At 38.3% G+C, this 14,380-nt stretch overlaps 1 protein-coding gene across 9 annotated transcripts in view; it reads left to right on the forward strand.

Annotated features, from left to right (window-relative positions):
• XRCC4 (X-ray repair cross complementing 4) overlaps positions 1-14,380 on the forward strand; it is a 190,644-nt gene that overhangs the window by 101,668 nt on the left and 74,596 nt on the right. The window contains exon 8 of one of the 9 annotated variants that reach the window (XM_072860698.1): positions 9,232-9,344. The exons of the other annotated variants lie outside the window; for them this stretch is intronic. Within the exon in view, the coding sequence (XP_072716799.1) occupies positions 9,232-9,305 (74 nt within the window). The 3' untranslated portion in view covers positions 9,306-9,344. Of the gene's footprint in view, positions 1-9,231; positions 9,345-14,380 lie in introns of those variants that run through there. 9 annotated transcript variants of the gene reach the window in all.

Below are 14,380 nucleotides of genomic sequence, written 5' to 3' on the forward strand. Positions count from 1 at the left end.
GTTCTAGAAATTTGTGCATACATTTGGATATCTAAATATAAATTAAAATGGGTGCCCATTTTTAACTGTCTTTTTTTAAGGAATGTGGATTAAAATATAGGACTTAGCCCTTTGTGTAGATATCAAGTGTGTCCAACATTAGCATAATTAAAATAAAAAGGTACATTAGCATATTTTTATATGTACCAATATTTTGGAGTATATTAAAAATATAATAAAAATTTAAAATTGCCAGTTATTCCGTAACAGTATTTCTTAGCCTCTCTTAACCAAATAACTGCCTCAATCATTTGAAAAACAACCAAAACAAATTCATCAGCAGTATTGATGTCCATGGCAGAAAACCAGTTTACTATGCTGATTTCAAATGCCTGCCACTTTACTGCCAGGGCATTCCTTTGTTTAGTTTGAGAGGAGAGTTTATTTTTTTATTTAATAAATATATTAAACTTTCTTAGCACAAAAGTGAATAAGCGCCTCATTGGCAACTGTGCTGATAGCTAATAATCTCAAGTTTCAAGAATGAGCAAAGTAACTTCCATGATTTCGTTAATTAATAAGTCAATAGCTTGGAAAGTTATTTCATGCAACCAATTATAGCAAGACCAAAAATCTCAAATCTCTTATGCTCAAACTTGTGCAGAGCAGGCTTTTGTGTTCATTTTTGGCCATCTTCAGAAAACAGTATGGCCTGAGTGGGGAGAACAGTAAACGTGAGTTGGGGAGGAGGAACTGGGTGGGAAAAATGTAGAATTCAGGAAAATAAGGAGAGACTAAACTTAATATAAAGCTGCAGTTAACACCAGTGTTTTATGTTGGTGTAACTTTTCTTACTCGCATCTGAGGTCTGTAATTACTAGAGAAAACTGCTGATACTGCACAAATCCCTGTTACGTATGCTTTTGACAGTAAAATACTGGTTTGTATTTACCACCACCACCTTTTTGCAAATCAGAGGAGCATTTTGTGTACTTTTTATACCTGCCACCACATTAGTTTTCCTCATCCTCCTCTCACCAGGCACCTTCTTTTCCCTACAGCCTTGTCATTAGTTAACCTATTCATGGCATTAAATTAATCTTTGTCTCTGTAAGGAACCTATTTGTTTCAAGTGGAGAAATAAACTCAACTTGTAGGAGAACACCTTCCAGCAGTGCTTTGGCTGCTAAGCTCAGCTCTGCTCCAGCAGCTGAGACTTTGGATCTTCCAGGTCTGTTTACCTGGCTAAACTATTGTTTCTGCTTATACAGTGCTGTCCCTAGGTTTCCATCTGCTAATCCTGCAAACTGCAACCGTCTCCAATTCAGTAAGGCAAAAGCAGTGCTTGTTTGGGATCAGCCATACTGTGAGCTGTTGTCTCAGCCAGGAAAAAATAGCTCTTTAATCTGTAGCCATGAGTTGAATTCTCACAAGGATACTCATTACTTAGGTTCCTGGGAGAGAAGGGTCAGGTCATGAGTATCTGATTGCCAGCTATTTCCTTAAGACCTTTCCTGGGAAACATATGAGGCAGGCAATTGGAAGGCTTTGGAGTAGGAGTTGAGAAACACTATCTGAAACAAAGAGGTTAACTTGTTCGTAACCTCCACGAGTTCTTGCATAAGGGTGATGTTGGCATCCCAGTGCTCTCAGTTGCTTAAGGTTATTTTAATTTTGTTCTACCATTTCCATGTTTTGTGAATGCAGCTCATTTGCTGAAGACATTAAAGTAATATAAAAGAAAATATACAAAAACTTAAATGCAAAATAAAGCTGTTATCTGTTCCCTACTCAAAAGTATTTTACTTCATTACACCTCACCAAATATTAACTTCTTTGGTTACACATAAAACTTGGTTTGTTTTAGGAACAGTATAATTAACAAAATGGTTCAGTAGTAGCTCATCAGTCCTGCTGAAAGCATCAAAACATTTTATATGCAATCTTTAAATTCAAACAAGACTTTCACAGTTTTGATGAAGGTGAAAGCTTCACTGCTCTGTCTTTTTCTTTAGGAGGTGAAGAGAGAAAGCACATTATAAAAACACTTAGTCACTTCTCTGGAGTTGCCCTATGGCCCAGGAGACAGGGAAGGAATATGTCTCACAGCAAAAGGGAGAAGATTTGGGACACATGTCTAGGAAGTGAGACACTGGCTTCTTGCATCATTGATCAGTGTATGCAAGATCAGGAAGTGTAAGTGAAGCAGACAGCAAAATGTATGCCTTCGTATTTGAAACGGCATACGTAGCATTATATGACAGAGAATCTAACTGCTAGATTGTGTGCAGTAAGAAGGAGCGTTCAAAGCAGAGAACCCCACAGGCAACCTTGGAAAAATCTCATGGAAGTGCTGTTTTTCCAGAGCAGCTGCATTTTGTGAACCACTGGATGTCCTTTGTTAATTAAGATACTTTGTTCTTAATTGGTCATTGGTTTCCAATGACTCCCGTTTTCTATGTGTGAAAGGTTTGCAGCATTTTTTTGTTGGGATTTCCAGAAACACCAGATTGATATAGATGTACAATATGAACAGGATACTTGGTAGTAAATAATTTTCTTGGCCAATTTGTTTTTAAAAAATCCCTCAAAATCCACAAAACAGAATTGTGTTTAGATCTCCAATGCCTATGTTTTTTACCTGGCTGCTTTTCTTTGCGTGTAGTTTTGCAACACAGCACATAACAGTTCATTTTCTGTTTAGTCCTAGTGCTAAACAAAGCTTAGTAACAAGCGGCTTTGACAAAAATCACCTGCCTCTCAATTTGCTGTGAAACGTCACTTATATTAATTGCTTGGCATCAGCTTTCATCTGTATCCAAAGATGAATTCTCATCCACAGTTTATTCAAACACTGCTCCTTGGTTCAAATTAGCATTGAGACCATTCAGTCCATTACTTGTTCCTTGGCGAAGGTCTGTCACTTACTCACAGTTTGCTTTAACTGAGACTGATTGTAGGCTGCCTAAAGACTCAGTTCCCCAATTTCCTCACTTGACAACAGCAAATCTGAGTCACAATTCCCAGTGCTCACTTGTTTTAAACCATTTAGCAAGGTGTGTTTAATAAACCTCCCTGCAAAACACTGCTGCTTGTTTGTGCGGCTGCTCGCTGAGAAATGTTCCTTTATGCAGAAGATTAAAAACATGTTGATACTTGTCCTCCAGTTGAAGCTGCTCGTAAATTATATCTGATTTGATTTTGGTTCCATTCAGCAAAAAGGTCAACTCAAGTATTGTCGCCTACCTTGATTTTAAAGAGAAAATTCTCACTGGTGTAGCTTAGCCCTATTCCTTAAAAGAAATTTATACTGTTAACAGGTGAGTTATCATGGGGATACAGCACTCAACTTAACTGTCAACTTTAGGACTCTGGCCGAATTGTTAGAGCCAGGTGGTCAGGTAACTGAGTGCTGATTTATAGAATCATAGAATCATTTAGGTTGGAAAAAACCCTAAAGATTGAGTCCAACCATAAACCTAACACTGCCAAGTCCCACTAAACCATGTCCCTAAGTGCCACATCTACACGTCTTTTAAATATTTATTACTGATTTATATTAGTTAAAACTCTTGTCTTTAGTGTGTTAGAGTAGAACTCTAACGTAAGAACTAAGTGGTGGATTTTCAGGGATATTACTGAAGTGGCCAGTTGGCTTACTGCAAAGCAATGCAAGTACACAGCCATGGGGGTCAAAGGAGATACAATACATGCCTCACAAGCAGAAGAGGAACAGCACTGAAGAGTATCCTCCATGCAAGAAAGTCAAAAGATTTGGGGGTAAATAGAGGAGAAAGGAGAAAAAGGTATGAATGGTCAATTTTTGAGCAAATGGCACAGGAACAGAAGTGACTTTACTGCTGATCTAATTGAATGCCTTTGGCTGTTGATTTAATGGCAGGGGAAGGGTGATGGTGAGTTAGGCAAATGTCTGCTTAGCTTGTTGGTAATTACGGCTATTGAAATACAATCAGTTTGGACAGATATAGCTACACTGGCTTTTATATTGGACTGTTTGATAGCTAAGGCTTTGAGCCTGTGTGGAGAGCTGAACTGACACAGTGACAGAGCAGCTCCACTTCTGACGTTGGATTATAGAGAAGATGAGAAATTTGGGAATTTTTGGATAGATGTAAAATGCAGCTGGACCTTTCGATTAAATGAATTTTCAATCACTACACTATGCTGTCATTCATTTTCATATGATGTGCCGTATTTTTATTTATTTTACTTCGTTGTTTTTTACGTCCCCCCATGTTTAAAACCATGTAATTAACCAGTGAAATTTAGGAAAGTGTTCCTCCAAGTGTTTGTAAGATCTGAGAATATTAACAAATCACTAAACAAGCATAAGTTGCCATCAAGATACAGAAGAAAATTAAATACACATCCTCTCTGGGTGCCCAGGAGGGATAAGCTCCTGTTGTGCACTTAGCTTTTGCAGATGAAGCTTCTCATATAAGCATGTTTTATCTTTTCATCAAAGTGGGGAACAGAGAGCTATTTTCTTTGTGGAATTTCTAGTTTATATTTCCAAGAAACAGTTGAGGCTTATAGCTTTTAGGGAGATGTAAAAAGTGCTTCTGGCCACCAAGGACTTGATAAAGATTTTTGGCACTCGTGACATGAATACATCTGTCTTTTCCCTGTGATCAGAGGTGGAGGTGGGTCATAAATGATGGAAATGTGATCTTCAATTTCCCACCTGCCTGCATCTTAAACTGATTTTTTTGAGAAAGAAATGAAAGGTGTCGCACAGCTAACCATTACACTGAGCAGCTGACCCCAATTATTGCCAGCTGATGACATTGACTACATCAGGCCAAGGGTAAAATCAGATCTCTGTCATGAGTCCTATCATGTCAGGGGTCTCTTGGCTGTGAAACAAGGAAAGGATTAGAAGATTTCTTACTGGAGAATTTTTAAGGGCTATAAGTGCTTTCAAGCTATCCTTAAGATATTTGGACCATGAGATTGATGTCAGTCATTTTCACAAAGCATCAGCAAGGTCAAAACTGTGATTGGCCTTTCATTTGTGCGCTTGTATGAGTGAATTATATTACTTTCTAGGCTATTGAACTGGTTACTGATGGTTTATTCTTCACTCTGTTACCACACTGGGTTCATGAATTGCCTAGTGAAAAAAACCCTTCTTTTTAGGTATGTGAACATCAAAAAGCTGTTTAAATGTCTGAGAGCTTCCTGATTAGCTTTGTAGCATAATTAAATTTTGATAAACTAGGAAAATAATAGGCAGAAAATCTTTCGTTACTTTGGGAACAGGCATCATTCTCAGTGCATCCTGAGAGAAGGAGAGTCTTGTCCACCTCATGCTGGACCTTTGAGGAGGTAGTCATTAAGCTATGGAGAGCTAAGGAGAGAAGCTGATTTATTGCTTCCCTGCTTATCCCCCCAGACAGGATAACTAAGGACAGAAGAAACACAGTCATCCCATTGTAGGTAGTATATCATTCCTCAGTGTATGCCTTGCTTGTGAGGTTTGGCTGATGTTTGGGGGATCGAAGTTACTTTTATGTGCAGAGAAAGGCCAACTCTGCGAATGTTCTTCTGTTCTTTGAAGTGGCATAGACATTGAAGAGCTGTACTGAGCATCCAGATAAGCAGGCACTTTCAGGAGATGTTTATATTTTATGGCTAAAATGCATTGCTTTAAATAATTTTCATAAAGCTACAGCCCTAGTAGGGTTGTGTCTCTGGCCTACTGAGGAGAATTTTCTCTTCATAAACAATGCAAAGTTGCCTTAAAATAACTCGCTGGTAAATTCCCCCTGGGCAGGAGACTGTCTGTCAGCAAATCTCTGTTCATCTGGAAGGAAAGGAGCAGGCACAGGGAGACTGCATTGTCTGGGGGAGATGTGCCTTAGCAGGGAGAACCCACAGTTCCTGTCTTCTGGTGGGAGACAAGGTATTAAATTTGGGATTAAATGGGGATTTTGCAGCTCTTTTATGAGCTTGAAGGAAGGAACCGTGCCTGTTTCACTCTGTGCCGCTCCATCTTTCTGCAGCAAGGAGTAGTAGGAGTAAAGGACAGATCAAGTTGCATTTTCATTTTATTTTTTTTACAAAATGGGATGTTAGACAGGAAAAAGCGTCACTGCTTTTAGGTGAGTGTAAGCTATTTCCCACTTCGTCCCCCTCTCTTTAGTGTGGCTTGCTAAAATACTCTAGTACAGGAGAAAAGTGAAATCACATTTGTTAACAGTAGCCATTGGCTCAGTCAGTCTTGACCCTTATCTCGGTGACAGTGTATTAACCCTGACCTGTGCCATATATCTGTATCCTGTGTCTGGGGTAGGAAACTAGAAGGCAAAACAAAAAACAAACCCTTCCGTCCGGCAGTCTGGTATCTCGGAGTTGAACTGCCTGTGTCTCCCGATTACTCAGGCTGGATCCGTGCTGCTGCCATTCAGAAATACACCGACACTTTAATTAGCAGACGCATCTTGGAATACATCATCCCGTTGTTGCACATGAATCTGAGGAACTTTAAAACCCTTGTCTGGGGGAAAGCAGCACTTTGAACCGCTGAACTTGTGCAGTGATTTATGGTAGGGAAGATTCTGAACGCAGTTTCTAGTAAAGAGGGGGTGGCTTTATTTTCCTTAGATATCCTTGGATAATAAGATCAACACAGTTCTTGTTATTAGTAAAAATAGTTTTAGCAAGAATAACAGGTGGTTTTGTAGTAAAGACTACTGAGACTAAATCATGAAGGTACATAGCATTTCCCTTTTTATGCCACCAAAACAAGAGTCTCCGAAATGGCTGCCTTGATACGCAACCGTGCAGGCTAACAGCAATCTGGGGACCATCTAGCTGCATGGGCTTGGAGTCCGTCATAGCATCTGGGAGTATCCTCCTCAAACTGGTCAGGCCACGCAACTCTGTTTTGACTTTTCCAAGGTTGGGAAAGATTTATTGTATCGAATGGAATGTCATATTCTGGGATAGGTATGGTGTGTTAATGAGTTAAAACTGAGTGTTTTACAGAATAGTCATGGTGATGCTTTTTTCCTTGCTAGTTCAGAGCTTGTGGGGAAAGAAAAAAGGAATCGACTGTAAACCCTTTTGCATAAGTTAAAGCACAAAATTACTATGTACAGCTTTTGCTAGAGAAAAAATGGTCAAGAAGGATTCCAGGTGTTCCTCAGGTAATTATATTACTCAGCTGCCTTTTCAGGAAATACAATTTAAAATGACTGTGTTCATGCACAGCATGCAGTTAGTCTCTTGCTTTGTTTTGTGTATGTCACCAGCAAGCTATCCCAGAATAATACTCTGAATTCTCAATTGGTGTAATTCATTATAGTTCCATTAACTTCCAGAGAGGCTACTCCGGTTTATTCTGGCTCGGTTTCTGGCCAGAGTGTTCAATTCTGAATATGTAATAAAAGTGTTAGTCATCTTAACAGCCGTTATTCACATTAGTATTTTGTGCCCAGTCCTGGATGTTTTAATGTGTTTTTTGTTGATCAACAAAGAGGGTGTTGTGTACAACAGGGTATACACGGGCAAAGATTAGCTCTGCTTTTGAACTTTATTCTGATATTTTTACCCTTCTGCATAATATTCTTCCCCACGAGTAGTCTAATCAGAGCTGGTCTTCTTGGGAGGCATGCTGCCGAAATAACAGTCAGCACCAGCGACCATGGGGCTGAGGGCAGTACTGTGAAGACTTCCCTGCTTAAACCTGAGCAGACAAGGAGAGAAAACGTTTTTTTAAATGTCTGATTTGGAAGTCTGTGTGATTTTAATTATTTTTTAAGTCAGCTATCCCAGTATAATAATAATTAATCCATTTCAACAAAAGAAAATTACAGGTTCTCAAACATCTTTTTAGACAAGCATTATGATGGTTAGAAATAATATTACTTAAAAGCAAAAATTCTAGCATTAAATAATATCAACATTATTATTTCTAAGAATCAAGCTGTCAGATATAGTACTAATTAGGATAGCTGGAGTACTTGTAAGATGTAGCCTGTAATGTGAGGAAATATACCGAGATTCTCTGTTATACATTTCTTTTTTTCTTGGAAAGAGTTAAAAATCAAATGATACAATATTTTTTGCTTATAGAACCTTGTTATGGTTCTGTCATCCCATACAGCAGCCACTTAACCTAATGACCTTATCCTGATTTTATTGTTAGTGAACTTAATTCTGTAAGTCTTTGTAGCCTGAAACACTTTTTTTTTTCCTTTTGATTCTTCAGAAAATGTCATTACAAAATTATGCATGATTTCTAACATCTTCAGCAAATTTTGCTGGAAATAACCCACTAACATTTTTTCTTTGAAGACATCATGTTTTTATAGTATTTCATCACTAGAATTTAGTATGTGGTTTATATCACAATGATCATCCCTTCATATTCTCCCTGCAGCAAGGTGCCAGAGGAAAAACTCTTTTTAGTCTAAATCAGTCTGTTAAATGGTCTGTTGGTTCTAGCACAGTGATTTTTTTTCCTGATTTCAGGCAGTGTATGTGTCATTTATTCCTATTTCTTTAAAAGTGTGTGGGAGCAGTTGTTGGAACCATTAGTTAAGCAAAAGTTTTTAATCTGCCGTTGCTATTTGCTGAATTCATTTTTGGATGCCTTTGCAGTTCTCTCGTAAGATCAATGTTGCCATGCTGCCTTTTCCCCAACTCTTTTATTTCACAGTTGATCAAAGTCACCTTTGCTTGCAGATGGAATATAATAGATGAAATAATTAATCTCCATGCATTTCTTTGCACTTACATTGAATGATCTGCCCACATATTTGGTTTTTTCCCTGTGTAAAGGAGGTTTTTTTGGCCCCTGTCCTTCCCTGATCTTCTGGAGTGCTATTCTGATAAACTCCGTGTCTGTAGCTTAAGCTTGAGCTGTGTTGTGGTGGGGAAAGGAGTGTGTATTTACACCCTATGTATTTAAATCCCATTTTCTCTAAGCTTTCTTTAGTTACAGGGAGACTGTACTACTTATTATAATGAAGCCACCTCACTATTACAGTGGCTGTTGTTTTGGAGGCATGTCAGGAATTGTTTAAATATCCACAGGGCCTTAATAATTTAAATGAATTTTTGGTGGTAGAGGTGCATGAGAATTTCCCAGTGCAATGAAATTACAAAATACATTAAATATAGAAAAGTATTTTCTTCTTCCATATAGATATTTTGAGCTTGCATATAATATTAAGCAACCATAAATTATCCCTATATATAGTTATCCCTATCTTTTTTTTTTAGACTTACTGGATGTTGATGGAGAGGTAGAGGAACTGCATGAAGCTTTGCCAGTCCAAGCTGTGTTCTACCCTTAAGTAATTTCTCAGGCTGCTGCACACTGCAAAAGGCTAGTCTGAATATCAGAAAGGCTTAGCAGTAAGATTCTTTATCAGAAGAAAATAGTATGTTTCCTAAGCTTGAACACGTGTTGTTTTGTGTTATCAAGTGGGTTTGGTGATTTAGGTAATCAAAACCCTGTCGTTCCCATTTTAATAAAGAATTCGCATGGTGCCTTTTGGCCCTGGTGATTCGTTGGGACATCGGCTGGGGAAGGATGCATGGAACATTAGCACAGCTCAGGGTGTGATCCTGTTTTTTCTTACTGAGGAGTGGAGTTTTTGCCATATGGAAAGACTATCCCAGAGTTAGTCGATCCCAGCGGAACAAAGCCAGTTCTGTATAACAAGTCTGACTGTGACTCTTACCATCACACCATGCAATTACTTCATCTTGCATCCTGGCTGTGCATCTCTATTGTCTGATTAACTTGGGGCCAGGCTATTTGCCATAGCCTTTTGCCATTCATTTTCACCATTACCCTTTAAAATTTCCCTGAATATCTTCCAGCTTGTCAATAACAAAGTGTTTCATAGATGGTTTCATGACGGTTTAAAGCTTCTGAACTTGAGCTCCTTTCTAACTACATCTTCAGCTGTGGTCTGTTAGTGGTGACCTTTGCACGTGGGTACAGCCCAGTCACATCAGGAGAGCCCTGCAGATGTCCAGGGACCTGATGAAGAAAAACAGCCCAGGTGAGAATGTAAACACAGGTCTGGAGTCCTATCGTAAGTTTTATGATCCATTCACAGTGAATAATAAATGATGAATAGAAGTTAAAATTGTGATGTGTATGTGTCTGATGGACTGCATTGTAAGTGTTTAAAAGCATCTAAATAGAAGTTGTTATAGATTAAACCAGCCTCTTGATTCTGATTGAGACATGCTGATTGATAATTTTTTGTTTGTTGTATATTAATGTCTTGTACAAGATCAAATTTCATGTTCATTGCTGAGTAAATGTTACAATAAATACTAATGTATTGCTGTTCCCAAAGTACTTATTGAGATCTTTAAATTTCTTTAAATATATTCTCAGAACCTCTTACAGTAACCAAAATTACCTGTAGCATTTTCCACAGCAAAATTATCCTGTGATGTTGATTGAAATTGTGCCAGTGCATCTGCCATAAAAATGTTAATGTCATGTCTGACTGAGACACATGCACCTTCTATGTTCATCACTTCTGAATCCATTATAAAGACCTTAATGGTAGCTGTATATAAAGACATGCCATAATGACATCTTAAATGCTGTCTTTAAATTCACAGCATGAAAAGCCTTTTAGAAACACTGTATGAAAAAAGCAAGTAGCTAACAGCAATTTGTAGATAATATTCATGGTATGTCTTTTATTTAGTGGAGGTTTTGTATTAATTTCAATAGAAATAAATGGGTCGAGAAAGCTAATGCTGTAAATAGAACTTTGTTCCTAGTGAATGACGTTTGAGACCTCAGGTCAGCTTGCTTGTTTCACAGCAAACATCAGAAAATGCATGCCTGAGTTTGGAAGTGTATCAGCTGGTTATACAAAATTAAAAAATATACAATAGAAATATAAGATCTAAAGCACATTAAATTTGGAAAAAGGGTATATACATACAAAAACCACAATATAAATATTCTAAAAATCCTTTCTGTAGCAAGGTTATTTGGAAAGGGCATGAGCTTTTCATGAAACAATCTTTCAGAAGGAAGGAGTTCGGACTTTGTTACGATTTTGTCAAGGACCTTGTATAGTCACTTTCTGGGCAATGACCTCCTTTTACCAGTCCCCACAATACACTCAGTTTGTCTCAAATTTTGTTAAAGGCAGAAAGAGGAAAGGGGAATAGATGGAACAGAAGGCAGTACTAAATCTTATGGGCATCACCCAGAATTTTTGGTAATCATCACGGAAGCCCAGAGGAACACTGGAGCAAAGCATGGGCTTTTCCGAGGATGTCTCCTGGAGTCACGTCTAACTTCCCAGTTTTTCACTTCAGTATTCAAGACATTGAATACTCTGGGCAGTGGTTTACTCTTTAAAAGGTTTACTTTAAATAAAAATGAAAGTTAAGAAAAAAACAAACCAAACCAAACAACTCATAGTTTTGATCCATGAGTGTCTGCATTTATTTTCTTAATTACACAGTTTATAATATTGACATGACCTTTGATCCTGTCAGTAGTGGTGTTTGTATTAATTAGGCTTTATTCTCTCAACTGTTTTCTATCTACATTGATTGGAAGATTATAATAACACTTTATAATCTTTCAGATGCTGAAGAATCATATTGGCTATCAGAGTGTCTCACTGGGCTGTTAGATCCCAAGCTTATTTGTGCCTGCGCCTTGCTTGACAAAACTGGCCCTTTCCTCATACCTGCCCACCCCAAGACTCACCGTTTCCTCCACAGAGGATTAGCCTCCCTGCCCTCTCCATCCTACAGAGTCCCTACCCACATCCACATAACTGGTGTCTACAGGGATAATAATACCTCTTAGCTGCTCTTACGTTTACAGAGGTGCCTCTGTCCTTTGGACCTGGCTTGTGTGATCCTTTTCATTCCTCAGGGTCAAGATATTTTATAAAGTCAAGTAAACATTACTCATGGTTTACACACAGGGAACCAAAGCATGGATATTCATCAAGGTCAGTGGTAGGATCAGGAACAGGTCCCGTGCCCCCCTGAATGCAGTGCAGGACCCTGTGTATTGAATAACTTTGATCCTTAGAAAATTATTTGTAGTATGGGATGCCAGAAGATTGTGGGGTTGGGAAAAAATGATTAAACTTAACTTCTCCTTATAGATTCAAGAAGATTTTATCCATGTTTAGGTACCTGAATATCAGCAAGTGACAAATATTCCCCAGAAGCATGATGAAATTAAATCATTTCACACTAACTACAAAACAGTCACTAGTAATGCTGACTTTCAGTTACCACAACCGTAGACAGAATTAAAATAGGGGAACTAGAGGTAAAAAGCATAGTAACTTTCTGAGTAAGCAGCCACCCTTGACTGCTTCCAGTGCTATTGTTAGTGATGTAGCACCTCTGTATAAACTGCAGGAGATGCTCCATTTCATTTTTACTCATTTAATGCTTTCTCAACATTTTTCCTTTGACGATGAAATTTTGAATTATTAAGCTCTATCCAGTCATTAATTATGTATGTTCAGATGTAAGGACAGTTTTAGTATAGCCGTTTCGTGTTCCAAGGTTAAAATTGCATATCTTTATGAAGGGACATAGTGCTTGTGTCACTAACTTTTAGAGTAAGTGATTTTAAAGCTTGAAATCTGTCTTTTTGTCTCTCAAAGAAAACAGATAGCACCACATATTTATGTTGCTATATAAATAACATAAGTAGCAAAATACCTTCTGATCTGAATGTAGTATTTGTTTAAACATTATTGTATTTCCTTACTAATATATAGTGAAATATGGGCAGGCAAAGTTCCTGTTTAAATAGATTTTTGTTTTAGATTTTTCCACCTGAAGTGTTTGCTCAACATAAAGTAGAAACATCTATACCCCAAAAAATAGAATTTATAATATAATGGGAAAAAATCTTAAGGCAGCTTAGAAGATACCACACAATAAAGTTATTGGTAGAGGTTAGTAATTTTTCCACCATAAAATGCCATCCTTTTGAAAACACACATTTTCCAGAGTTATTACAGCCTGTGGCTTCCCTTGAGTTGTACTGATTTCCTCAAAAATTGTTTAATGGGGAAAGAAATCATTCTCGTGGCGTAAGAGTCTAAGCTCCAGCCATTTCAAAGCACTATGGTGCAACTTCAGGGCACTGGGAAGGCTATGGCCTGAGCGCAGCTCATGCTTGTTTTTTAAGACTACCTTCAGTACACAGAGGCAGATCTTTCTGGCCTCATGATCCCTGCAGGGTTCTTAGTGAATAAAATATGTGTGTCAAGATGATGATCTTCTAAACCAGCCAGCTTTTATGTACATTTCCAGGAGACAGACTAGGTAATCTAAAGACGATTCAAGCAAAAGGGCAACCCAGCGTTTTATCCAAAGAAATAAAAAATAAATTTAAAAAGTCAAAAAGCTTTATTGTTTACAGATCTTTTCAGTCACTGTTATCTATTTCACCATCCAAGAGGTACTGATTTTGAGTAAGAAGTTAGCACAGGAGTAGCTATAGTTCTTATGAATGCATGCCTGAGGGGTTTGAGACTTACTGTTAGTATTAATTCAGAAGCCCTGTTTCAAAGTGCTTATAAATAGCTATGCTATGTTATCTTCACATTCTAAATAGCGTTACAGATGACCATTTTACATAAAGGTTAACAAAATAATCTCTTACTGGTTTGAAATTGGTAAGTAATATAATTACCATTCTTCAAACTCTTCTTTAGGACTGGCTTTGAAATGTCAGGCTCCACATCCACACAGCCAGGGCTTAGGCATAATAATAAGTATTGTCTGACATACGGGGTAACCTTAGAGGTGATACTTGGAAGCCCACCACGGTCAGTGCCAGGGCCTGGATCCGCTGGGCAGGCTTAGCAACATAAGCTGTAGACGCCAGAAGAATTCACTAGAGCAAAAATGATGCCAGTTGGAATTCCAGGCACAAGGTGTATGTTTTACATGCCTGGTGAGAAATGACTTTGGTCTCCACTACCTCACACTAAATCAAAAGATCACAGCCCAGAAAATTTTTCTAAAGCTTTTCTTAGCTTCGTGTTTTTAATTCTTCCATCTGTTTGTTTTGTTGTTTTGTGTACTTGACCTGCACGCTGTTTAATGTCTCCTGGGGATGCTGTTCAGAAGCCTCCTACCTCCACCCTGGGTGGTACAGATGTTCCAAACAGGACAGCAAGGGAGTCCAGAGAATGACTCCGGCAAACAGTCACACCCGCGACAGTGAGCTCATCTAAACCTTTTCAGACGACAAGTTTTTAAATGCTCTTGCCTGAACTCGGATGTGCTGGTGTGCTAGACGATGGCGCATCCAACCGTGGTACACAAAAATTAGCCTCACTGGGCAGCATTAATGCAGAGTTTGAAAAAGCTTCAAGGGTCAGCGATAGAAAAG

This window comes from Ciconia boyciana, chromosome 4 (genome assembly GCF_034638445.1).
Source record: "Ciconia boyciana chromosome 4, ASM3463844v1, whole genome shotgun sequence".
NCBI classification, from domain to species: domain Eukaryota; kingdom Metazoa; phylum Chordata; class Aves; order Ciconiiformes; family Ciconiidae; genus Ciconia; species Ciconia boyciana.